The sequence below is a fragment of the Physella acuta genome, unplaced genomic scaffold (assembly GCF_028476545.2).
Source record: "Physella acuta isolate Inbredline_101_S28 unplaced genomic scaffold, ASM2847654v3 ptg001573l, whole genome shotgun sequence".
Taxonomy (NCBI): Eukaryota; Metazoa; Mollusca; class Gastropoda; family Physidae; genus Physella; species Physella acuta.
Genome location: NW_026733087.1, coordinates 38,682 through 66,320, shown reverse-complemented (window position 1 = coordinate 66,320; position 27,639 = coordinate 38,682). Strand labels below are relative to the sequence as shown.

Here is a 27,639-nt window from a genome sequence, read left to right as displayed (position 1 = left end):
GTGCAAATCGAAAATTTGAGGGGGGGGGTTGCAAATGAAAAGTTCGAGGGGGGGGGGGGGTGCAAATCGAAAATTTGAGGGGGGGGGGTGCAAATGAAAAGTTCGAGGGGGGGGTGCAAATCGAAAATTTGCTCTCGAGGGGGCGCCAAATTGGAAGTATGTCCCCGGGCGCCGGGAAGGTCGCTACGCCTCTGTGTCCGCCTCCCGGAAAATGTTGACATACCCTCCCCCCCCCCTCCCCTCCCGGAGAAAAAAGTCTGAAAGAAACACTGGCCGACCTTGGACCTGTAATACCTACAGAAAAATAGAAACGTTGTTACCTTACACTACCGACGTTCTTAAAAGAACAAAAAAAAAAAAATCACAACAACAAACAACATCAACACCTTCTCAAATTAACGATAAAATACATTTTTTTTTAAAACCCCACCTTTAAAGCAGTTCCTCTTTCTCTTCTCATCCTATAGGTCTGGTCGTTGCTCACGTGATTCCCGTCAATAAAACATCACAGCTCATCAGCGTCTCAGTGCAGTAGGCGTGAGCCCAGCCTCTAATTGTAAGCTGATTATCAACAGCTTTCAACATACGCGCCGGATGTGATTAGAAACGCACACACATACACTTGCGCATGCGCTTGACGGTGTACAGGACTGAGCACGTCTACTGTACAAATTTCCCTTTTTTTTCCAAATAAACAAATATAATTCTTAAAAGAAAAAGAATTAATTATTTTCCAGATTAGATAACAAAATAAAAAGTGTTTGATTATAACAGATGTTTCTGTATATAATTAACTTTTAATGCATAACTTTTGAATTTTCTGGAGTTGAAAATAATTTTCAAATCAAAATAAAATAGATCAGGTCTAGATCATAGCTCAGAAGACTTAAATGTATATTATGAGTCTACTTATTGTAATATTTTCTTGTGGTTAGTTGGAGTAAAGTGACTGTTTCAAGTTTCATGGGATATTTTGTGATTCTGGAGTACAAGAAGTTGAGCTGAGGAATTTATTTCCGGACACCTCGGAAATATTGTTCCGTTCGTCAGCACCAATTCGTGGATTAATTTCAACAAGGGGCTAATTTTTTTTCAAAGAAGGATTGAAATGATTGAGTTTTCAATCATAGTATCTGTTTTCGACCTTCACCCTCAGACATGACCCTCGGGGGCAGGGTCAGACCACCCGCTTCCGGTTTGTGAAAAATATGGTGTGCCTTGGTGCTGTGTTGAGCCTTTTGTTTATGGCCGTGATCGACATGGGGTAAGTCATGTTTTCTCAGTCATTTAGTCATGTTGTCTCAGTCATGTTGTCTCAGTCATTAAGTCATGTTGTCTCAGTCATGTTGTCTCAGTCATTTAATCATGTTGTCTCAGTCATTTAGTCATGTTGTCTCAGTCATTAAGTCATGTTGTCTCAGTCATGTTGTCTCAGTCATTTAGTCATGTTGTCTCAATCTTTTAGTCATGTTGTCTCAGTCATGTTGTCTCAGTCATTAAGTGATGTTGTCTCAGTCATTTAGTCGTGTTGTCTCAGTCATTTAGTCATTTTGTCTCAGTCATGTTGTCTCAGTCATTTAGTCATTTTGTCTCAGTCATTTAGTCATGTTGTCTCAGTCATTTAGTCATGTTGTCTCAGTCATTTAGTCATGTTGTCTCAGTCATTTAGTCACGTTGTACCAGTCATTTAGTCACGTTGTACCAGTCATTTAGTCATGTGGTACCAGTCATTTAGTCATGTTGTACCAGTCATTTAGTCATGTTGTACCAGTCATTTAGTCATGTTGTACCAGTCATTTAGTCACGTTGTACCAGTCATTTAGTCATGTTGTACCAGTCATTTAGTCATGTTGTACCAGTCATTTAGTCACGTTGTACCAGTCATTTAGTCATGTTGTCATGTTGTCTCAGTCATTTAGTCACGTTGTACCAGTCATTTAGTCATGTTGTCATGTTGTCTCAGTCATTTAGTCACGTTGTCTCAGTCATTTAGTCACGTTGTACCAGTCATTTAGTCATGTGGTACCAGTCATTTAGTCACGTTGTACCAGTCATTTAGTCCTGTTGTACCAGTCATTTAGTCATGTTGTACCAGTCATTTAGTCATGTTGTACCAGTCATTTAGTCATGTTGTACCAGTCATTTAGTCATGTTGTACCAGTCATTTAGTCATGTTGTACCAGTCATTTAGTCACGTTGTACCAGTCATTTAGTCACGTTGTACCAGTCATTTAGTCATGTTGTACCAGTCATTTAGTCACGTTGTACCGGTCATTTAGTCACGTTGTACCAGTCATTTAGTCACGTTGTACCAGTCATTTAGTCACGTTGTACCAGTCATTTAGTCATGTTGTACCAGTCATTTAGTCATGTTGTACCAGTCATTTAGTCACGTTGTCATGTTGTCTCAGTCAATTAGTCATGTTGTCTCAGTCATTGAATCATGTTGTCTCAGTCATTTAGTCATGTTGTCTCAGTCAATTAGTCATGTTGTCTCAGTCATTTAGTCATGTTGTACCAGTCATTTAGTCATGTTGTCTCAGTCATTTACTAGTGTAGGAATTTGCAGTCAGAGAACTCTTTATAGTCCACATCATGAAGATGGTCAAGACTTAAGAATTCCACTTTATCAATTCTATTTTATCTATTCCACTTTATCAATTCCATTTTATCAATTCCATTTTATTTATTCCTTTTCATCAATTCCATTTATTAATTCCATTTTATCAATTCCATTTTATTAATTCCTTTTCATCAATTCCATTTATTAATTCCATTTTATCAATTCTATTTTATCTATTCTACTTTATCAATTCTATTATATTAAATTACCGACTTTTAAAATTCCACTTTATCAATTCTTTTGTTATAAATTCCATTTTATAAATTCCATTTTATCTATTCAAGTTTATTAATTCCATTCTATCATTTCCGTTCTACCAATTCTGTTTTGTCAATTCTATTAGATCAATTACCGATTTTTTAAAATTCCATTTTATCAATTATATGTTTATAAATTCCTTTTTATCAATTCCATTTTATCAATACAATTTTTCCTCTTGCTCACACGTAATAAAATAATTCAGAATCGAGAATACTTGTGCCGTGCAAATTTTGACTTTTCTCAAGGTGAAATAGCTGTACTGAAAATATCTATCTAAAACTATTACATATTAAAAACAACAACTAATATACCCCTATCTCCACTCCCTCCCCATCTAGAATCTCCACCAACAACATACTTCGTCTTAACATACGCAAAGAGCCTGTCCTCGACCCCAACACCGTGTGCAAAACCTACCCGGAACTGACGTCACAGCAGTACAACCTGTGCCGGAAGTTTCCTGACGTCACGGCGTCCGCCATCCAGGGCGTGCAGATTGCCGTCCACGAGTGCCAGTACCAGCTGCGGACACACCGCTGGAATTGTTCCAGTCTAGAGAAGAAGAACAAGAACCCCCACGCCAGTCCCATTTTGTCGAAAGGTCAGTTTCGTCGAATCAAAACCTCACACCAGTCCTATTTTATCTAAAGGTCAGTTTTGTTCAAATTCCAACCCCCTCTCCAGTCCCATTTTGTCGAAAGGTCAGTTGTGGTCGAAATCCACCCCCACGCCATTCCCATTTCGTCTTATTGTGAGTTTCGTCGAAATCTCTCACACGCCAGTTCTATTTTGTCTAAAGGTCGTTTTTGGTCGAACTCCAACCTCTAGGCCTGTCCCATTTTGGGGGTCATCCATAAATGACGTCATGCTTTTTTGGACGATTTTTACCTCCCATCTCCCCTCCGTCACACGTCGTCACAAAAAGCCTGACCCCTCCTCCCCTAAAATGAAATCACACCTCAGCCTACAACCCCCTCAAAATTGCAGTTGAAGTTTGTTTTAAACACCGATATTTTCCAAAATCTTGTCTGAACTCTGTCAAAATAGAGTCTCTTAATAATCAATTCCTATTACAATTTATTAAAAAACAATTTTCTAAAACGCAAAATAACGTCTAAAAACATTGCTTTTTATAATGCAAAAGTGTGACGTCGCACCATTTGAACTCCCCCCCCCCCTCCTCATTACACACCGTCACAAAATTACGGACCCCATTCCCCCCCCCCCCTACAAGTGTGACGTTATTCATGGACGACCCCTTTGTATAAAGGTTAGTTTTGGTCGAATTTACCCCTCGCCAGTCCCATTTTATCTAAAGTCAGTTTTCGTCGAATTTTATATCAACTCCAGTCCTATTTGTCTAAGGATCATTTTGGTCGAACCCACCAACGCTACTCCCATATTGTCTAAAAGTTAGTTTTTTTTATTTTGTTTTATTGTCACTTATGGTCTAATCTCGCCACTACGCCAGTTCCATTTTGTAAAATAATCAGTTTTAGTTGAATCTAACCCTCACGCCAGACCCATTTTATCGAAAATCAGTTTTGGTCGAATTCCATCCATGCCCATTTTTGTCTAAATGTCAGTTTCGGTCAAATCGCACTCATACTTCCATTCTTCCCAAGGGTCAGTTTTTCTCGAATTTTACCCACACGTTTGGAATTCATTCCCCCCTCCATCCCTCCCCTCCCTGCACGCCTTATCCATTCTGACTAAAGGTCAGTTTTGTTGAGTCCACCAAACCCACTCCCTTTCCCCTCCCCCCTCTTACGTCCATTCCATATTGTCTAAAAAGTAAGTATTGGTTTATATGCTGGCAAGTTTCATTTCACTTGAGTGTGCCGATCATATATTAATTAAGAGCAGTTTTTATTTAAAGTCGATAGCATACACTTTTTATTTATTTAGATGTCCTACATTTGATAGAGTACACTTTGTTTTAAAGTCATACAGTCATTGTGTCAGTCAATAGTACACTTTGTTATTGTCTAAATGTCCTACATTCGATAGCATACACTTTATATTTGTTTATACGTCACACATTCGATAGCATACACTTTGTATTTGTTTATACGTCATAGATTCGATAGCATACACTTTGTATTTGTTTATACGCCATACATTCGATAGCATACACTTTACTTAACATCCTTCCGTTGATGGCATACACTTTGTATTTGTTTAGACGTTCTACATTTGATAGTATACGCTTTGTTTAAATCCCTACTGTCGATAGCATACAATTTGTTTTTATTTAAACTTTCTACAGTCAGTAGCATACACTCTGTTATTGTCTAAACAACGTATAGTTGCTGCAATATCTTAAGGTTAATGGCTTATACTTGATTTAAACTTTCTACTGTCCATAGCATACACATAGCATACACTTGGTTTAAACGTCATAGAGTCGATAGCATACATCGTAAAGTTGCTGAAATTTCTTAAGATTGAAGGCATACACTTGATTTATACTTCCTACTGACGATAGCATACACACAGCATACTCTTGGTTTAAACTTCATACATTCGACAGCATACACTTTGTATTTGTTTAAGCATTCTACAGTCGATAGCTTCCACTTAGTTTAAAAGACATGCAGTCGATAACATACACTTGGTTTAAAAGTCCTAAACTTGATGGCATACACTTTGTATTTGTTTATACGTCATACATTCGATAGCATACACTTTGTATTTGTTTATACGTCATACATTCGATAGCATACACTTCGAATTTGTTTATACGTCATACATTCGATAGCATACATTTTTTATTTATTTATACGTCATACATTCAATAGCATACATTTTTTATTTATTTATACGTCATACATTCGATAGCATACACTTTGTATTTGTTTATACGTCATACATTCGATAGCATACACTTCGAATTTGTTTATACGTCATACATTCGATAGCATACACTTTGTATTTATTTATACGTCATACATTCGATAGCATACAATTTGTATTTATTTATACGTCATACATTCAATAGCATACATTTTTTATTTATTTATACGTCATACATTCGATAGCATACACTTTGTATTTGTTTATACGTCATACATTCGATAGCATACACTTTGTATTTGTTTATGCGTCATACATTCGATAGCATACAGTTTGTATTTGTACATACGTCATACATTCGATAGCATACACTTTGTATTTGTTTATACGTCATACATTCGATAGCATACACTTTGTATTTGTTTATACGTCATACATTTGATAGCATACACTTTGTATTTGTTTATACGTCATACATTCGATAGCATACACTTTGTATTTGTTTATACGTCATACATTCGATAGCATACACTTGACTTAAACATCCTACAGTTGAAGACATACACTTTATATTTGTTGAAACCACCAAACTATCTAACGCAACCACGTTTCCACTTAATTTATACAGAAGTTCAAAATACATTCATGGGCAGCACCAGAGGGCATCGGGCATTACCCCGGGGCAGCGCTCTATGAGTCACGGTCCCATAATCCTTTTTACCGTTTATCAATCCCTGCACTTGTTCTGCTTATATTTACAAACATCTCCCTCTTTTTCCGCCTTAAGCCGAGACTTCGTCCTTTTGCTGTTTCGTTGCGATCAAGTGGTTTGTACCGGATAGTCTTCGCGTTGGCCGCAGGTATTCGTCGAAACTACAAAAAAACGAAGGATACAGATGGACGTTTTTTTATGTTTATTTTGATACACCTTCCCCCAAAGTCAAGGCGAAGGTGAAAAGCTGTTGGGAGAGGTTATCTTGAAAGGGGCCATCTTGAAAATTTGGCACCGGTGCGTAGAAGGGAGCGCGAGGTGTTTGTGGAAATATAAGAGTTCAAAGACTTTGGGAGGATTCACTGAGTCTCGTCTCTATAAGGTACGCGCGAGATTTTCCAGAATTTTGTTTAAGTCGTCGAGTTTTTAAAGGTTGTTAAGGAAGATTAACTAAATCTCGTCAATATAAGGCACGTGCGAGATTTCAGAATTGTGTTTAAGTCGTCGAGTCTTTAAATGCTCTTAAGGAAGATTCACTAAATCTCGTCAATATAAGGCACGTGCGAGATTTCAGAATTTTGTTTAAGTCGTGAAGTCTTTGGAAGTTGTTTTTTTTTATGCGTCGCACTACAGTACGCACTAAAGTGCATCTTACCTATAAAAGTCTGCTATCATCAGATTCACACTCCCACGCCCCCACGCACCAACAACTTAAAACGGTCATTGCTCCCCCCCCCCCCCCCCCCCCACGCGATACAATAACAACTCAACTCTTTCTAAACGACAAGTCATTTCCCTTAGAACGTGGACAAAAATATAACAATGGAGGTACCGCCTGAGTGAATATAAACTCTTTAAAATCTATGGTTGATTTTTACAATATGAAACTTTAAGAGATGGTGTTTAGTGGAAATAAAATTGTGTAAAGTTGTATCTATTAAACATGTCCGTGTCGGTCGGGGGGAGGTGGGGGTAGTGGGTGATTGGGGACGATAAATCTGTTGTAATTTTGGAAAAATCCGTTCTTTAACATCCTTCAAACAAGCAGCTGACATCTATCGGAAATTATTCAGAGTTTCTTTCAGACATTACTTGAAGTAGGAGCAGCGTCTATCGAACCCCTCCCAAAAAGAAATAGGATTTATATACAAATTATATGCTTCAACCAGTGTCCACCCTACCACTACCACCCACCGCACTCCCGAAATATATATATATATATATATATATATATATATATATATATATATATATATATATACTTAAACATCATTTTTCGAATGCCCCCCCCCACCGCCCTCGTAAGTCTTAAATGCCCTTCCCCACACCAGAGAAAATGTCTAAAAGAAAAACTGAACATAGTTTGACAGTGTTAGCCTTTTGCCCACGTATTATCAGGTAATGACGGATTAAAAGAAACTGCTTCAACTTTTCTCTTTGCTTAAGTTCCTTGAACTTAATTGGCTTATAATTAAAATTAGAAGTGGTTGTTTTTTATGCATAGAGAACGAGACTAATCTAATTACCTAATAACTAATCTTCAGCTGTTAAAGTTCAAGGAGTAGAAGTATAAAATATGTTTTGATATTTAGCTCCTAAATCATGTCAAAGAAGTTAGATCAGTGGTTCTTACCCTTTTTTGATGTACCGAACCTCAACAGTTGTATATAAGCATGCACCGAACTCTTCATAGTTCTATCGTTTGCAATGACAAAATGCGATCGTGAATCATATGAGTCACGTGTGTGTCTTGACCTCCGCTGAACCCCTGAGATTGACTCAACAAAACCCCTGGGGCTCTATTGAACCGAGGTTGAGAACTACTATTCTCGATGTGTCAGTCAAATGCTTTCTTGCTGACGAAGCGAATAAAAAGTTCGTGTTTATGTTTACTATCATGGGTAGTTTACAGATGGTAAAACATGAACACACAACATTCACTACCTCAATCAGCTCTTACATAAGTGAAAAAAAAGTTGTTTATATTGCTGACCATGGTATTAACTACAATCGTCATTCTGGGACTTTATTGGATGAAGTTTACGAAAGGGAGTTAAGTACTGTTTAAATTAGAATTCTAAAGTTTGGTTTAGTAGCTTCCCTTTTCACATGGTTATTTAAAAATTCAATCCTACATTTCTCCCCCTTTCGCTCTCTCTCGCTCTCTATGTTTATTCACACACACACACACACAATATATATATATATATATATATATATATATATATATATATATATATATATATATATTTATTTATTTATTTATACATAAGCCTATAGACATATATAAATATGTCTATAACATATAAATATATATATAATTTATATAATAATCACATATTACAAATTTTAAAGCTATAAACTCTATACATGTGTATATGCATTTTTAACAGATACTTATGTACATAATATACTATACATTGCTGTATGTTAAGTAGGATTGAAGTCTCAGTAGAGAGTAATTTTTCCATTATTACAATAAATACAATCGAGGATGTATAACACTTTAATTAACCTGTCGACTAATTGGAACCTGCACCTCTCAGGCTACAGGGAGACAGCCTTCGCCTACGCCATCTCTGCGGCAGGTGTGACACACCAGGTGTCTCAGGCCTGTAGCATGGGCAAGTTGAAGTCTTGTGGCTGTGATATGAGTGTACATGGGCGGAAAGGTGAGTACGCCTTCAGCTCTCACTCTTCATATATATATATATATATATATATATATATATATATATATATATATATATATATATATATATAGCCTATATATATAGCCTATATATATAGCCTATATATATATATAGCCTATATATGTAACATATAATCCTATATATAACCCATTATAGCCTATATATAACATTATATATATATAGAGAGAGAGAGAGCCTATATATAACCTATATATAGTATAAATCTAAGAAATGTAATTATATATATATATATATATATATATATATATATATATATATATTTAATTATATTATATATATAATTATATATATATATATATATATTTAATTATATTATATATATATATATATATATATATATATATATATATATATATATATATGTATATATATATATATATATATATATATATATATATATAATTATATATATATATATATATATATATATATATATATATATATATATATATATATATATATATATATATATATATATATATATATATATATATATATATATATATATATATATATTGATATATACACGCAAACACCAGTTGGTATATATATATATACACACATTTGCATAGGCTATATAATTATAATTATATAATTATATATATATTTATATATATATGATTTCCTTTATACACATTTAAACACCAGTTCCCCTCTCTCGCAACCCTGGAAGTTTTAAATGCCCTCCCAAAACTCTCAAGTCCCCCCTCCCAGACATCAGTTAAAGAAACACTGGTTATAATTTATCTTATTCTGTTATTTGGTGTAGGTTGATGATTCAGAACCGTTTTGTATGACATTGATAAAATAATAGCGTACCCGCCATGCGCGTCGCTGCGGTCTCGGATGAAAATAAATTCAAGAACACTCGTTATAATAACATTTAAAGCGTCGTCTTGTATAACGTTTATAAGATATTATTGATTCGATTTTTTTAAAAAGTATAAACCTTTTTTCCTGTTTTATAAATATTCCTTAAGCGTGCTGAACCCTCGTTTTAAAACATTTCGTATACAAAAAACATAACTATCATGTAGTTGAATTAAAAAATACGCCACACCAACATGGGTTCGAACCTTTGTTAAACTACAATGCACTTGTATTTGCTTTTGTTCAGAAGACACGGACCGCAAGTTTGAGTGGGGAGGGTGCAGCCATAACATAGAGTTCGGTGCCAAATACGCCATGAAGTTCATGGACTACAAGGAAGACGCCAGAGATATTCACTCACAGATCAATATACATAACAACAGGGCCGGTCGATTGGTGAGTTAGATAGTGTTTGAGTGAGTGAATTGGTCAGTTTGATAGTGTTTGAGCGAGTAGACTGGGCAGTTAGATTGTGTTAATTTAGTAGACTCGTGGGTTAAATTAAGTATGGGTTAGGAATTTAATGATTTACATAGTGTTTTGGTTCGTATTTTGTTTCGTTTAGAGTTTGAGTTTAATTATTTATTTCTATTACCACGAACCCTATGTGAGTCTCGTATTCCCTGTGTTAATGTCTGCCATCATTAATTCTTTTGCGTTTCTTCTACTGAAAACTACAATCATTAACCCTGGGTATTCCTTAAATTGAAGTCTACCACCATCAACCCTTTCCATTCATTATATTTGTCTATTAACATTAACACTTTGTGCTCCCTATATTGAATTCTATCACCTTTAACCATTTAAATTCATTATATTTAAGTCTAGTAACATTAACCCTTTGTGCTCCATATATTGAAGTCTATCACCATTAACCCTTTACATTCCCTGTATTAAAGTCTAGTACCTTTAACATTTAACTCCCTATAATGTAGTCTACCACTATTAACTCTTAATATTCACTGTATAAAAGTCTACCACCTTTAATGTTTTATATTCCCTCATCCATTAACCCTTTATGTCTCATGTCTTGAAGGCCGTCATCAAAAACGTCCGCCAACAATGCAAGTGCCACGGAATGTCAGGATCCTGCGAGATTGAGACTTGCTGGAAGTCCGCGCCCGATTTCAGGAAAGTTGGAGAAGTCTTGAAGAGAAAATATGAGGTGGCCTCTAAGGTACAGGTAACGATCGTTTTGTTGGCATAAGCAGACAATTAAATAACAGACTTTGAAATGAGCAGACATTCAAATACCATAATTTGAAATAAGCAGATATTGAAATAGCCCCTACCGAAATGTGAAATAAGTAGACATTCAAATACCATAATTTAAAATAAGCAGACATTCAAATACCAGAATTTGAAATAAGCAGACGTTCAAAAACCAGAATTTGAAATAAGCAGACAGTCAAATACCAGAATTTGAAATAAGCAGACAGTCAAATACCAAAATTTGAAATAAGCAGACATTCAAATACCATACTTTGAATTTAGAAAACATTTGAACTATGAACACACTAAGAAAACCAGACAATTGAAAAAGGACAATTTACAACAAACGTCTATAGAGCAGATATAGTGAGATTTTGGTGTTTTTTTTTACCTCTGCATACGAAGGGATAGTGTGGTCAGTTGTATGCTCAGTAATTTTAATTTATCCTAACGACTTTGTTATCTGTAAGAGCTCAGGCGACTCAGTGACAGTCCACAGGCTCGTGCTTTGGAATCGAACACATTTCTTCTATGACAGCAGACGTGCGTCCCTACCCTACTACCACGTCTATCCAACACTTTTCCCTAATATTCAGGGGAAAACTTAAAATTATCAGCTACGATTAAATGTATACGAATTTGGACTTATAGTAAAATTTTTAAAAATAATTAAATAGTAATGTGTTGTATTGAAGTATTTGAAGTGCACAGATTATGTGTGAGCAGAGTTTCGGATAAGGCATCTCTTTAGGGTTGGGGGTAGGGATCCGCTCCCCCTCCCCCCACCCTTTTCGAACCACGTCTATAAAATTAAAATACCAAGTATATACTTCAGCCCACACCATGCCACGTAAATTTAAGTACCCTTCTCAGAAAATATGAAGTGTCACTCGGAGTAAAATGTCCGAAGGAAACACTATGTGAGAGTGGGCCTCATATTTTTTAAGTCTCATTGTTCATCGTGTAGCATCAAAAAAAAAAAAAGTTTCATAGTGCGTCAGACATTTCTATCTTTGTGCAGTCCCTTGGATTTTTTTGTGTGTGTGGGAGAATGGATCTTGCATACATATGGAAACAGATTTGATGATTCCTAAATGAACATTTGGGAAAATTTAATAGCCAGCCATCATGTGTTTCTTTCAGGCATCTACCACTCGACCACTTTGTATCCCGTATACTAATAAAGTGTGGTAAAATAATAAAACTAGTTTATTTGTTTAATAAAAATATTTTTCTTGTCCCTTCCGATACAGATTGACCTGACGAATGCCGCCGACGCCAGACTCTTCAAGCGCAACGGTCAAAAGCCCCAGAAGATGGACCTGCTGTTCTACGAGAAATCCCCCAACTACTGTGACCAAAACCCGACCGTCGACTCCCCCGGCACCATGGGCAGGTACTGCAACAAAAGTTCCGACGGTATCGATAACTGCGACACCCTGTGTTGTGGGCGTGGCTACAACACGCTCCGGGTCAAGAGGTCGGAGCGGTGCAACTGTAAATTCTACTGGTGCTGTTACGTGGAGTGCGAGGTGTGCACGGTGACTGAGTGGGTTACGGTGTGTAAATAAGTGACTCCGGGAGTTGGAGAGTTCGTTTTTTTGGTTGTTTTTTTTTTTTAACTGCGGAAGTTGAACTAAAAATAGAAATCGGAGTTTCACGGATTTTATTTTAAACTTCTGAAGGTGAATTAAAAATAGGAATCGGAATTTCACGAATTCTTGTATCACTGACGGCTCTATGGTCTACCAAGTTCGATAATAATTCTTGGATTTTAACTTGCTGGAATTGAACAAAAACAGAAATCGGTCTGTAAAATAAAGACATGGTCTTGGAAGAACTTTAAATCTTGGATTTTAACTGCTGAAGTTGAACTAAAAACTGAAATAGGAAATTCATGCATTGTGGTCTAATTAGCAGATCGCTGCTCAATAAAGACATGGTCTATGAAGTACGTTAAAATTACACATCCTTTACCATGGATAATTCAGTAAACAGACATGGTGGAAAAATATTTTGTATACTTTTTTTTTCACTTTTTATTAAGTGGGATATAGTGTAAAAAAAAAAAACAATAAAAGATATGCACCAGAGAGTTAAAAGTGTTTAAAGTAGTTGGATTAAAATTTTGGTTAAAATTGAGATTCTTTTCAATATGGTTGGACTCTAAAGGACTTTTAAAACCTGTAGGCTTCCGTTGGTAGCACGTAATGTAGAGACATGAAATGTGGAAATATGGAATGTGGAGATATGAAATGTGGAAACAAGAAATGTAAAGATAATAAATGTGGACATAAAATGTGGAGACATGAAATGTGGAGACATGAAATGTGGAGACATGAAATGTGGAGACATGAAATGTGGAGATATGAAATGTGGAGACATGAAATGTAGAGACATGAAATATGGAGACATGAAATGTGGAGACATGAAATGTGGAGACATGAAATGTGGAGACATGAAATGTATAGATATGAAATGTGGAGACATGAAATGTAGAGACATGAAATGTGGAGACATGAAATGTGGAGACATGAAATGTGGAGACATGAAATGTATAGATATGAAATGTGGAGACATGAAATGTAGAGACATGAAATGTGGAGACATGAAATGTGGAGACATGAAATGTGGAGACATGAAATGTGGAGACAAGAAATGTGGAGACAAGAAATGTAGAGAAATGAAATGTGGAGATATGAAATGTGGAGAGAAGAAATATAAAGATAATAAATTTGGACACATGAAATGTGGACACATGAAATGTGGAGATATGAAATGTGGAAACATACAATGTGGAGTGCAAGACCTCTGGCTTAAAAGCGCTGCGTCATATCATAGTTTGACAATATCCATTTCAGTTTGCACTGTATCTTAAATTTACAGCAACAACTTTACTGCAACAACTCCACTACATCAACTTCGCTGTATCAGATTTACCTCATTGACTTTACTGCATCAACTTCACTGCGTCAACTCACTGTAACAACTTTACAGAATCAATTTTATTGCATCAACTTTACTGCATCAAAATCACTGCATCAGTCTTACCTCATTGACTATAATGTGTTTTTACTGCTTCAACTTTACTGAATCAACTTTATTGCATCAACGTTGCTTCATCATCTTCAGTGCATTGGTGTCAGTGCATCAACTTTACTGTATCAACTTTACTGTATCAACTTTGCTGGTAACACTAAGAGTCGCCCCCCGACCTGATTCTCTAAAAAATATATTTTAATCTAGCGCCACTTTGTGATTTGTAATTTAACTACGTTACTCATCAACTAACATTGTTTTAACGTCACTTCATAATTTTAGCTTCATTCGTTATTTTACTCCATGTTTTGTAATTTCATAAGTTTGTAGCTTTCACCACTCATACTTTTGGCTCATTAAAATTATTTGGAGAGCAGATAAAAATGAGCCAAAGAAACTAGAAGAATATATGCAGATAAAACGGGGCAAATTATCCACAGATATATCTGCAGACGGTAACGAGAAATAGAAATAATTACAAAAAAAAGGAAGGGAGTCATGCCTCTTCAGAAATATGTTCATACAAAAGTAAACAAAGAATGTTCAGACATACGAACAACATGAATTTAAACCGACGATTCTTGACCGGTTAAAAAGTAATATCGGAACTTCTGAAATATTCACCGAAAAAATGTCAAAGAAATCGAAATGTAATTATTAAATTATTTATTATCAGTGACTCGGTAAAATTATCTCGAATTTGGTTATGAATTCGGACTGAGCAAAGAAAAGGCATATTATTACTATACCTTAGAAGATGTTGTAGCTAAGTTTAGTGTGAGCACTGTCTATTTGATATTTTGCATAATACAACTTGTGTGAATTATAGTTATAATTTTAATCTCTCGAACCGTTTTAAGAATAGTTATATACTGCAAGTCTCGTAATTAAGTTTTCGTGTTGTTGTTTTTTTACACTTTTAACCAACAAGAAGATTCATAGATAATATATCGCAAAAATTCCAATATAAACTTTTATCGCGCAAAAAGATAAACCATTACTTAAATCGTAATGCATAAGTGAAAATTTGTATTACAAATGGAACCGAAAAGTGCCAAGAAATGACCTTTACTATGATCGATTAAAGAGTAGTTGGATACCAAAAGGGCTTTTAATTAGCCTATCTATGAAGGGAAACAACCTCCGATACGATACTTAGGCTTCGCGGAGTGATTGATCAAGAAAGACAACTACTGCTCATAAATTATCAGTTGATGTTTGATGATTGTATATTCATGTTTAAAATCAATCTTCATCAACTCAACACTATTTGTCAATATGTAGGCTATTAAAAAACTTTTAAAACATTTTTTTTTTGTTTGTTTCCTGAAAAACAAGTTTAGGGTTCATGTCGCCTTTTCATCTTCTTCGTTCTTAATTTTGATGTAGGTCGGGATTTCCTCTAACACAGCTTAGCATTACGTGTCAACTTCTTATGCGCCATACATGCCCTTGACTAAGATTTATACCTGCTTTTCTTTCAGGATTACTTTCCATAGCTTTCGTCCATTCAGAAACAAACTACAAGGCATCAGGTGTTTGATTTTTGAATTTTTCTCTCCTAAATGGGTTACGGTTCCGAGCTATCGAACTCTATCCGGGGTTCGAACTCATGACATTTTGGTTAAACAACCATGAGCTTTATCGACCCGACCAAACGAGTACATACTACAATACCGGCAGTTTGACTTCAGTTTTTCCTATCAGCCCCGGATGAGCAAAGGGCTGCAACTACACGTCTTCTTTGGACCAAGTTTTGGGCAGCGCTCTGCAGTTAAGGCCCTTGCTTCTCCTTCCACTGCCCTTCTCCGGGGTTGTTGAGGTCGGTCTACTTGGTGCTTGGATGATGTTGCACCTTCGTCTAGAAAAACTTGTATCTATTTCTTATGCCAAGTTAGTGGCTAAATTGACTTTGGTTTCAAAGTTAATAAAATAGTTAATAAAAACAAAAACAAAATGTCGTTAAAATTCAAATAAATGCTGTTTTTAAATGTGGGTTCGTATAGAGCTGGTAAGTAGGTCACCAACCAGTTCTATGGCTCATGCAGCTTTTATTGAGCCGTAGAACTGGTTGGTAACCTACTTACCAGCCCTACAGTTGAAATAACATGTCTCAATAAAAATACAAAAATAATTAAGTCTACTTTAGTTAACCCTTATCGTCCCTTTATGTTGATAATACTTAAGCATATTATCTAATTTGCTAAAATTAAAAGCAATAACTATGCTAAAAATTCATACAAAATACATAAACAATTGTAAAAAATGTACAACAATTTGAATAATAAAAATGGATCATGCAAATGATGTTTTACAATGTTTATTAAATTAATATTTATAAAATTTGAAAAAAATTATAATTTTGTAATGATACACGCAAGCTTTATTTGTAAATTCATTCAGCCGGATGGCAAAAGACAAACAAAATTTCATTTTAATAAACATAGTTAATGGAAAAAAAATGGTAATTTTCTTTAGTGCGTGTTTATTTTTAACGTTTAACGTTTTTACTAAGTAGCCGCTGGTGTAAAGAATTTAAAAATGGCCGCCGCAATTTGCCCTATAATGGCCTTGCTTAATAAACATACAGCATAAAAGTATTTTACTACAGCTGTTTTATTTTACGCACTATCTCTTTCTTATATTCAATCGCGTTCTTAACTACACTTGTGAATATACAAAGTCTATACCTACACTTCAATTTATCCCTTTTAAAGATTTGATTGTTATCTATTTTAAATATTTTGATTGATACTACCTATAATCGCTTTACTAAAAGCAGTACACAATTTTTCTAAAAGCAACACCGAATAACTGTCTTTTATAATTATCCCTAAAATAATAACATTAAAATCATGCTTCTAAAATAACCCTAAGTTAGATGAATGTTTAGTAGATGTAAATTATGAAACATAAGGAAGACAAACACATTTAGTTAAGACGATTAACTAGTCTAATGTCTTAATGATTTCAAAGAAAACAAAGCTGTTCCTACTTTAAGTTCTAAAGTAGACAAGTAACTAGTTGACCTAAATTAAGACAAACCTACATCTACTTAAAGTTCTAAAGTAGACAAATAATTAGTTGACCGAAATTTTGACAAACATGCTTCTACTTAAAGTCCTAAACTAGGACATAATTACTTTAAATTAATTATGATAAAAATGCATCTACTTTAGATTCTAAAGTAGACAAATATTGGTAGACCTAAATTAAGACAAACATGCTTCTACTAGATGTTCTAAACTAGACAAAAAGACTTAATTAGTAGACCTAAATTAAAGCAAACAGCATCTACTTTAGGTTCTAAAGTAAACTATTAATATTATTAGTAGACCTAAATGAAGACAAACATACACTTACTTAAGGTTCTAAACTAGAAATTAATTAGATGGTCCAATTTTAGACAAACATTCATCTACTTCGGGTTGTTAGCATGACAAAAAGAAGCACCTTACAAAGGCTGTGTGAAGGTAGAACACGTACTGAGAAAACAGGAGAGTGCTGCTAGACCGATACTAATAGCCAAGATCCAGAATATCAGCACTATATGCATTGGTCGTTTCTTTTCAAACCAACTCCTGATGACAGGGAAACATGGGCGCAGGATGTAGCTGTTGGTATTTTTTGGGGCCCTGAAATAAGTGAAGCAAGGATGAATGCTGTAGATGTTTGTATTTGACCAGGGGCGTAGTGAGGGGGGCGGGGGGCGGGGGGGGGGGGGCGGACCGCACCGGGTGACACCATTTAGGGGGGTGCCACCAAGGCAAAAAATAGAAAAATATATAGAGAAAAAATTGAGGGGGGTGCAAATCGAAAATTTGAGTGGGGGAGGGGGGGGGTATGTAAATCGAAAACTTGAGAGGGGGGGGGTGCACATCGAAAGTTTGAGGGAGGTGGTGCAAAGCGAAAACTTGAGGGGGGGTGCAAATCGAAAGTTTGAGGGGGGTGCAAATCGAAAACTTGAAAGTTTATCCCCTGGAAGGGTCGCTACGCCTCTGAGGGGTGACACCATTAAGTGCCGCACCGGGTGACACCCGACCTCGCTACGCCACTGTATTTGATATAGGACAACAAGTTATAGAAAGGATTATTGGTGAGGGGATGTTAGGGAGTTGTAGAGATTTTGGAGGTTTGTATATGTGAGGATAGTTTTTTTTTAGGAAAGTGTCAGAATATTGTAGTTTTTTTAGGGAGACTTGAGAATCTGTTGGTTTTCTAAGGGATGCGTCAGAATTATTGGTTTTTTAAGGGATGCGTCAGAATTGTTGGTTTTTTAAGGGATGCGTCCGAATATGTTGGTTTTATAAGGGATGCGTCAGAATTAATGGTTTTTCTAAGGGATGCGTCAGAGTATGTTGGTTTTCTAAGGGATGCGTCAGAATATGTTGGTTTTCTAATGGATGCGTCAGAATTGTTGGTTTTTTTAAGGGATGCGTCAGAATATGTTGGTTTTATAAGGGATGCGTCAGAATTAATGGTTTTTCTAAGGGATGCGTCAGAATATGTTGGTTTTCTAAGGGATGCGTCAGAATATGTTGGTTTTCTAATGGATGCGTCAGAATTGTTGGTTTTTTTTAAGGGATGCGTCAGAATATGTTGGTTTTCTAAGGGATGCGTTAGAATTGTTGGTTTTTCTAAGGGATGCGTCAGAATTGTTGGTTTTTTTAAGGGATGCGTCAGAATATTTTTGTTTTCTAAGGGATAGGTCAGAATTGTTGGTTTTTCTAAGGGATGCGTCTGAATTGCTCGTTTTTTTAGGGTATGCGTCAGAATTGTTGGTTTTTTTAAGGGATGCGTCAGAATATGTTAGTTTTCTAAGGGATGCGTCAGAATTAATGGTTTTTCTAAGGGATGCGTCAGAATTGTTGGTTTTTCTAAGGGAAACGTCAGAATTGTTGGTTTTTTAAGGGATGCGTCAGAATTGTTGGTTTTTTAAGGGATGCGTCAGAATTGTTGGTTTTTCTAAGGGATGCGTCAGAATTGTTGGTTTCCTAAGGAAGGCGTCAGATTTTGTTGGTTCTAATCGATACATAAATATACTTTGATGTTTGAATGCCAGCGTTGGGTTTGTTATACACAGAAGGCGACATAGTTTTTAGGTTTTCTAAACGAAGGGCTAAAAGAAACACTTCGGCACCGAATCGAGAAGATCCAATCTAAGTTCTACCGAAAGTAGGTTCCAGAGGCGTAGCGGGGTGGGGGGGGGGGAGACACATGTCCCCGGGCGCCGATCTTAGGGGTTGGAAAATGGGTTGGAAAAATAAATTGAATGGTTGAGAGGGGGTGCAAATCGAAATCTTGAGGGGGGGGGGGGTGCAAAGCGAAATCTTGAGGAGGGGGGGGGGGAGTGCAAAGCGAAAGTTTGATGAGGGGGAGGGGTGCAAATCGAAATCTTGAAAGGGGCGCAAATCGAAAGTTTGTCCCCGGGCGCCGGGAAGGGTCGCTACGCCTCTGGCAGGTTATGCGGTTGCTTTGAGTCGGCAATCTTCATTGTTTTTAAAACTGCAATGCGAAAACAAAGCTTACTGTATTTACTTAAACGTACTTACATAGTGCAGCTTGTTATGTTATGAGCCGATGGGCGTGCATCCTGGTAGGCGATACAGCAAGAAGGGGGGACAATCAGGCGGTTTCTCCGCCCCTGCCACAAATAGGCGAAGTCCCTGTAGTTGGTGTAGTTGGTGATTCCACAGCATTGCAGTTGTGCCTAGGATGGGATGGTTTATTTGTGATCGTCAACGTGATATAAAAGTGATCGCCAACATATAAGTGATCGCCAACATATAAGTGATCGTCAACCTTCTGTGTGCGTGATCGTGAAGTTAGTGTATAAGTGATCGCCAACATATAAGTGATCGTCAACCTTCTGTGTGCGTGATCGTGAAGTTAGTGTATAAGTGATCGTCAACATATAAGTGATCGTCAACCTTCTGTGTGCGTGATCGTGAAGTTAGTGTATAAGTGATCGTCAACATATAAGTGATCGTCAACCTTCTGTGTGCGTGATCGTGAAGTTAGTGTATAAGTGATCGTCAACATGATATATAAGTAATCATTAACATAATATTGTGGTTCTAACCACCAGGGGTTCGATCGAACCCAGGGTTTATAGTAAGAAGGGTTTGGTGAATGCGCTATTGAAGCTGGGGGGGGGGGTTCGGTACCTCAAAATCAGATTAAGAACTACTGCAGTGGCGTAGAGAGAGAGGGGGAGCGGACATATGTCCCCGGGCGCCGACCTTAGGGGGGGGCGCCAAATTGAAAGTTTGGGGGGTGCAAATGAAAAAGTACGAGGGGGGGGGTGCAAATCGAAAGTTTGAGGGGGGGGGGGTGCAAATGAAAAGTTCCATGGGGGGTGCTAATCGAGTTTGTCCCCGGGCGCCGGGAAGGGTCGCTGCGCCTCTGAACTACTGATATATATATATATTTTTTATACGAGATCGCCGACATAGTATTTAGCGGATCCTTTGATTATCACACATCCGCTTACCTACATACACAATCGTGGGTTCGTTAGTTAATTAATAATTAATTGATTGATTTACGAATTAATTAATTCACGAATTAGTTAATTAATTAATTCGTGATTTAATTCTTTCATTAATTCGCTCGTTCGTTCTTCGTTCGTTCACTCATCCATCCATCCATTCATGAATTAATTTATTCATTAATTTATTCCGTCATTCATTCAACCATTTCTTTTTCTATCCATTTGATCTGCCTCCCTGTACCCCCTTATAGCCTGTATCCCATTATGGCGCCACCTCTGGTTACTTGCCTGGAGCTTATCCATACCATTTGTGATACTGTTGTTTGATACACCAGTGTATCCTACACCTAAAGCCATCAATCCAAAATCCTGGCCAAAATCTATTACATCATTCTGTGAAATATAAAACGCGTGTTTTAAATTTAAGGCCGATGCTAGACAGAACAAACTACGCATGCGCAGTTGGGAAAAAAATGACAAACAACAGATTTTCTTTAAAAAAAACAAAACAACAACATGTATTTAAATTATAGGGTTATTGTTATACTTAGGGTAATTTTAGGATTGAAGTTAGTGATTTGGTGTTAGTTAGTATCAGCAGAAAATGTTGGATTTTATTCTGTTGATGGTTTATTACAATTAACCATGTTGCCTTTAAGCGAGTTGATTTTAGCACGACACTTTAGAGTTCACTTGTATGACATCAGCGTATGTAGGGATAGTGTGGTCAACACCATGCAAAGAAGCCTTTACTGGTGTCAGGTACCCATCGAGATAGATGGATTTGTGAAGATTCAAGCCTTAAATTTGAATTCGAGAATTTCAGATTAGCAGTCGTGACGTGTATCATATTTTTGGAATAATACGGTAGTCTGTTTTGCTCGGAACTTTACTCCATAGCATGGTAATGGCATATCTAATGGCATATCTAAAGGCATATCTAAAGGCATATCTAATGGCATATCTAATGGCATATCTAATGGCATATCTAATGGCATATCTAATGGCATATCTAATGGCATATCTAATGGCATATCTAATGGCTTATATAATGGCATATATAATGGCATATCTAATGGCATATCTAATGGCTTATATAATGGCATATCTAATGGCATATCTAATGGCATATCTAATGGTGCTCACCAAATGCACACGACCACTACTCACCAAATGCATATGACCAGTACTCACTAAATGCATTAGACACTACAGTACTCACCAAATGCATGCATAAGACCAGTACTCACTAAATGCACACGACCAATACTCAACAACTGCACACGACCAGTACTCACAATACAAAAGAGCAGTATTGCGCTGACGACGAGGACGAAGAGCAGAAACGTCACAATGACGTAGGTGTACACGTACAGCAAGCAGGGTAGCCTCAGCAGGGCGCCGGCCACCCCCAGGGATCCAATGACCAGGAACACGAGTCCAAGCGACACAGAAAAACCTCCAACGAACTAAACACACACACATTAATCACATTATTATAACATGGCATTTTCCACTAACCTTAACACACACACATTAATCACATTATCATAACATGGGATTTTCCACTAACCTTAACACACACACATTAATTTTTAACCGACCTAAACGCCGGCACTGAACACATTACCACTGCGTATCACTTATTTAATGAAAATAATGTAAACTAAGTAGGAACAGATAAGTAAAATTAGCTATTAATTTAAAGTTTCAAATGTTTTTTAAATAAAAAACGCACTGTATTAAAAATTATCCCCGTGGACTTAGTAATTTGAGCATCGTCTGTTTTTTTTTTTTTTTTGGTGTTTATGGAGGAACTGTCCCCGAACACCCCCATGCCTACGCCAGGTTGCACTGATTTTAGGCGTCCATGGGGTTAATGGGGCTACCACCCCACCCCCCTTTCCAACACCCCCACTGCCACCGCCACTGATTACATTTTAAAATGGTGTTATATTTGACTGGATCCACTCAGTGACCTACCTTGGTCAAGCTCCCCATCTCCGAGGGTAGGTAATCATTGGGATTCGCACACACGCTAGCCCCCAGCCCAGTGAAGGTCAGACCGGAAAGAATGAGGACGGCGTTCAGCCCAATGAAGGCAGCCGGGATGACGCACAGAGGATTGAGCATGGCGAGGCTATTTTTAGCTCTTCACGAGTTAAAAACGGGAAGCTATCTGCCTGTGCAAGCGCGCGTGGTGATTTGAATAGCTTGCTTTGTTGTTCTTTTTAAGATGGCTTGGATGGCATAGACAACTGGCAATAAAAAAAGACATTTGAAATTTTTTTAAATATTTTAACAGTGCGCGAATTACATAAGGGAGGGAGGGGGGGCATCAATACATGATGTCACGTTTTGTTTAAGATTTTTTTACCTCCCTCCTCCACTCCGTCACACAACGTCACAAGAGGCCAGAACCCCCCTCCCACTAAAACGACGTCACAACTCTCCCAACAACAACCATCAAAATTGCAGTTGAATTTTTGTTAAACATCGATTTATTTTTCTCACATATTAACAGAGCGTGGTCAGAGTATTGTAATCAATTTCCATTTCAATTAATTAAAACAACTTTTTTTTAAACTAGAAATAACAGGAAAAAAATTCATTTTCTAACCTAACTTTTTTTTTTTTAAATATAACCATAGTGACGTCTCACTATCTGAACCACGCCTCCTCCCCCTCATCACATCGTTACAAAATTACGCTTCCCCCCCCCCCCTTTCCACCTATGAGTGTGACGTGGGTATGACGTGAGTGTTAATGGTTGTAGCATTTGAAAAGGACATTAATAGAGATACTTAGTGCAGCTCTGTATAGATACCAGCGAGATGGAGACTTCAGCACTATGTCCATTCCTAGAGTTTTGAGATCCCGCTTACATTCATCCGTGTATTTCTAGAGTTTTGAGATCTCGCTTACATTCATCCGTGTATTTCTAGAGTTTTGGGATCCCGCTTACATTCATCCGTGTATTTCTAGAGATATGAGATCTCGCTTACATCCATCCGTGTATTTCTAGAGATTTGAGATCTCGCTTACATCCATCCGTGTATTTCTAGAGATATGAGATCTCGCTTACATTCATCCGTGTATTTCTAGAGATATGAGATCTCGCTTACATCCATCCCTGTATTTCTAGAGATTTGAGATCCCGCTTACATCCATCCCTGTATTTCTAGAGATATGAGATCCCGCTTACATTCATCTCTGTATTTCTAGAGATTTGAGAACCCGATTACATTCATCCGTGTATTTCTAGAGATATGAGATCTCGCTTACATCCATCCGTGTATTTCTAGAGTTTTGAGATCTCGCTTACATTCATCTCTGTGTTAATATTATGAGCAATCTTTATGTCCCTTTCTCGAGATTTGAGATCTCGCTTACATTCATCCGTGTATTTCTAGAGATTTGAGATCTCGCTTACATTCATCCCAGTATTTCTAGAGTTTTAGATCTCGTTTACATTCCTCACATTATTAATGTCAGCAGTCTTTCACTTCAACAAGTTCCGCGCAGTTACGAAATCAAAGCCATGAAAACAATAGTTTGTTTTGCTCTAGTATAGTGCTATATAACACTGGGTGTGTATCGTCATTGTATGGCTCGTTTGTTTTGTACTGAGGTGGAAGCTGTCTTGTTTCGCCAACAGGGTTTTTCACCCTGAACATACTTCATTATCATCATCATCATTATTATTACCATTACCATCATCATCATCATCAGGGGTCGTCCAGAAATGACGTCACACTCGTAGGGGGGAGGGGGGTCGGTAATTTTGTGACGATGTGTGATGAGGGGAATGGGGGGGGGGGGGAGTTCAGATGGTGCCACGTCACACTTTTGCTTTATAGATAATTGTTAGAAAACGAATTTTAGACGTTATTTAGCGTTTTAGAAAACAGTTTTAATAAATTATAATAGGAATTGAATATTTTGACATATTTCAGACAAGATTTTGGAAAATTAATCGATGTTTAAAAGAAGTTCAACTGCAATTTTGAGGGGGGTTGTAGGCTGAGGTGTGACGTCATTTTAGGGGGGGCTGGCTTTTTGTGACGACGCGTGACGGAGGGGAGGGGGGGGGGGGTAAAAATCGTCAAAAAAGCGTGACGTCTTTTATGGATGATCCCTCATCACCATCATCATTATCATTACCATCATCATCATCATCATCACCAACATCATCATCATCATCATCACCCTCATCATTATCATTATCACAATCATCATCATCATCATCATCATCATCATCATTATCATCGTCATTCCAGTGAACCTCTTATGAAGCACAGGGACGCAACCACACCTCCCAATAGAACTCGGTTTTAGACGATTCCTCCAACTTGGGTTTATGACATTGTGGTTGATTGTGCTACACTGACAACTGATCCATGTTTTTTGTTGTTGTTTTTTTGTTTGTTGTTTTTTTTTTGCCAACCTACATTAAGCTTTTATAATTTAGTATTCCAAACTAATGCCTGTCTGGTTATGTTGTTTTGATGGTTTGCACAAGATTTGAATAGACTTAATTGTTTATTTTTTTTAGTTGCATTGTGTATTTCCTTTTTCTGAACTCCCTTCAATGTCAAAAGACAGCATTGATTCGTTAGTGTTTTATTTCTTTATTCGTGTATACTGTATACTATGTAGATCTTTAATCTCGTTTATGTTTAGACTCTTGATTTAGATTCATAGATCTAGTCAAAATTTTCTAAAGCAAGAATCTAGATGTAGATCTAGATCTAGATTTCTAGATTCTAGATCTAGACGTCTAGACTCTTATTTTATGAATATTTCATTGGTTACCACCATTAGTTAAAATGCTGGCATAGATATAACTCCCCTTTACTCAAACAAAGAGTAGAAATACTTCTTACCTTACTGAAATAAGTACAAAATCTAATTTGAATTTCAATAATCATGTTAGCAAGCTGATTTAAAGTGATAAAATGTATTTCGGTATAAAATCAGAGCCGTTTAATACGATTGTTTATCATAGTTCAATGTTCCGTCTGGTGCGAAGGTTTTTTTTGGTGTGACAGGCAAGTTTGGTGCGCAATTATTGCACATAAGAAAGTAGGCCTAAGCTATTTTTAGCTGTAGGGGTCGTTCATACTTAAATCTCAGGAGGATGTGTGTGTGTGGGGGGGGGGGGGGGGGAGTTGGGATTCAGAGTTTGTGACTGTGAGCTAAGTAAGTGAAAAGTATGTGTGTGGAGGGGGGTGTTCAAGACTTGTTACGTAGAATATATTATGATTTTATTCAGGTCAAAAAAGATAAACACAAGTCTAATCTTCCTTAGAATTATGGTAATTTTAGGAATTTTGTAAAAGTAGTTCATCTGTCGTTTTGTGACGAGTGTAAGTCTGGCCTTTTTGTTACGAGGGTTGGTCTGGCTTTTAGTGACAAGGGTCGATATGGCTTTTTGTGACAAGGGTAGGTCTGGCTTATGTGACAAGGGTGGGTCTGTCTTTTTGTGAAGACATGTAAGTATGGCTTTTGTGACAAGAGTCGATATGGCTTTTTGTGACGAGTGTAAGTCTGGCTTTTTATGACAAGGGTCGATATAGCTTTTTGTGACGAGGGTAGGTCTGGCTTTTTGTGACAAGGGTAGGTCTGGCTTTTGTGACAAGGCTCTATCTGGCTTTTTGTGACAAGGGTTGGTCTGGCTTTTTGTGACAAGGGTTGGTCTGGCTTTTTGTGACAAAGGTAGGTCTGGCTTTTTGTGACAAGGGTAGGTCTGGCTTTTTCTGACAAGGGTATGTCTGGCTTTTTGAGACAAGGGTAGGTCTGCCTTTTTGAGACAAGGGTATGTCTGCCTTTTTGAGACAAGGATAGGTCTGGCTTTTTGTGACAAGGGTAGGTCTGGCTTTTTGTGACGAGGGTTGGTCTGGCATTTTCTGACAAGGGTAGGTCTGGCCTTTTTTGACAAGGGTAGGTCTGGCTTTTTGAGACAAGGGTATGTCTGCCTTTTTGAGACAAGGGTAGGTCTGGCTTTTTCTGACAAGGGTAGGTCTGGCTTTTTGAGACAAGGGTTGGTCTGGCATTTTCTGACAAGGGTAGGTCTGGCCTTTTTTGACAAGGGTAGGTCTGGCTTTTTGAGACAAGGATATGTCTGCCTTTTTGAGACAAGGGTAGGTCTGGCTTTTTCTGACAAGGGTAGGTCTGCCTTTTTGAGACAAGGGTTGGTCTGGCTTTTTTTTTGACAAGGGTAGGTTTGGCTATTTGTGACAAGAGTAGGTCTGGCTTTTTGTGACAAGGGTAGGTCTAGCTTTTTTAGACGAGGGTTGGTCTGGCATTTTCTGACAAGGGTAGGTCTGGCTTTTTGTGACAAGGGTAGGTCTGGCTTTTTGTGAAAAGGGTAGTTCTGGCTTTTTGTGACAAGGGTAGGTCTGGCTTTTTGTGACAAGGGTAGGTCTGGCTTTTTTTTGACAAGGGTCTATCTGGCTTTTTGTGACGAGGGTTGGTCTGGCATTTTCTGACAAGGGTAGGTTTGGCTTTTTGTGACAAGGGTAGGTCTGGCTTTTTGTGACGACGTGTAGCATTAAGACGGGATGGGGGAAAAAATCGTAAGAAAAAAAAAGCAGTCACCCTGGTAACAGTTAATTAAAGTTTACAAAAAAAAACCGTACGTAGTTAATTTATCTGAACAATTTCTATTTTATATGTTATGTAATATAATAGTATCAATAAGGGGTCGTTCGCATATTACATGTCAAATGCAGTTTTCGTAAGAGGTATTGTTGTATCTTGCTACGTCTCTTAAATGTGTCATGTTTCTGCATTTCAATCGGCAGTTTGGTTTTATATATTAAATTGTATTGTTTTAAGGGAAACAACTTAAGCTTAATACAAGTTACAACGATATTCATGAGTTGATTACCCTGATTTGAAAAAACAATAGGCCTGT

The 27,639-nt window shown here is 37.1% G+C and overlaps 2 protein-coding genes across 3 annotated transcripts; one reads left to right on the top strand and one right to left on the bottom strand.

Annotated features, from left to right (window-relative positions):
* Positions 1-816: 816 nt before the first annotated feature.
* LOC131928937 (protein Wnt-10b-like) lies at positions 817-13,142 on the top strand. Its single transcript, XM_059285113.1, has 6 exons — positions 817-1,264; positions 3,223-3,485; positions 8,939-9,079; positions 10,224-10,372; positions 11,013-11,159; positions 12,442-13,142. Exons 1-6 carry the CDS (start codon positions 1,209-1,211, stop codon positions 12,757-12,759), a joined length of 1,074 nt encoding a protein of 357 aa, XP_059141096.1. The 5' UTR covers positions 817-1,208; the 3' UTR covers positions 12,760-13,142.
* Positions 13,143-16,542: 3,400 nt separating this feature from the next.
* LOC131928934 (tetraspanin-4-like) lies at positions 16,543-25,736 on the bottom strand. Of its 2 annotated transcripts, none has more exons than XM_059285110.1 (5): positions 25,607-25,736; positions 22,019-22,189; positions 21,009-21,113; positions 19,780-19,937; positions 16,543-17,862 (listed from the first exon to the last, which is right to left on the bottom strand). In XM_059285110.1, exons 1-5 carry the CDS (start codon positions 25,649-25,651, stop codon positions 17,682-17,684), a joined length of 660 nt encoding a protein of 219 aa, XP_059141093.1. In that variant the 5' UTR covers positions 25,652-25,736; the 3' UTR covers positions 16,543-17,681. The 2 variants fall into 2 exon arrangements, with proteins under 2 accessions (XP_059141093.1, XP_059141092.1); XM_059285109.1 differs by lacking the exon at positions 25,607-25,736 and adding an exon at positions 22,704-22,970.
* Positions 25,737-27,639: the final 1,903 nt, after the last annotated feature.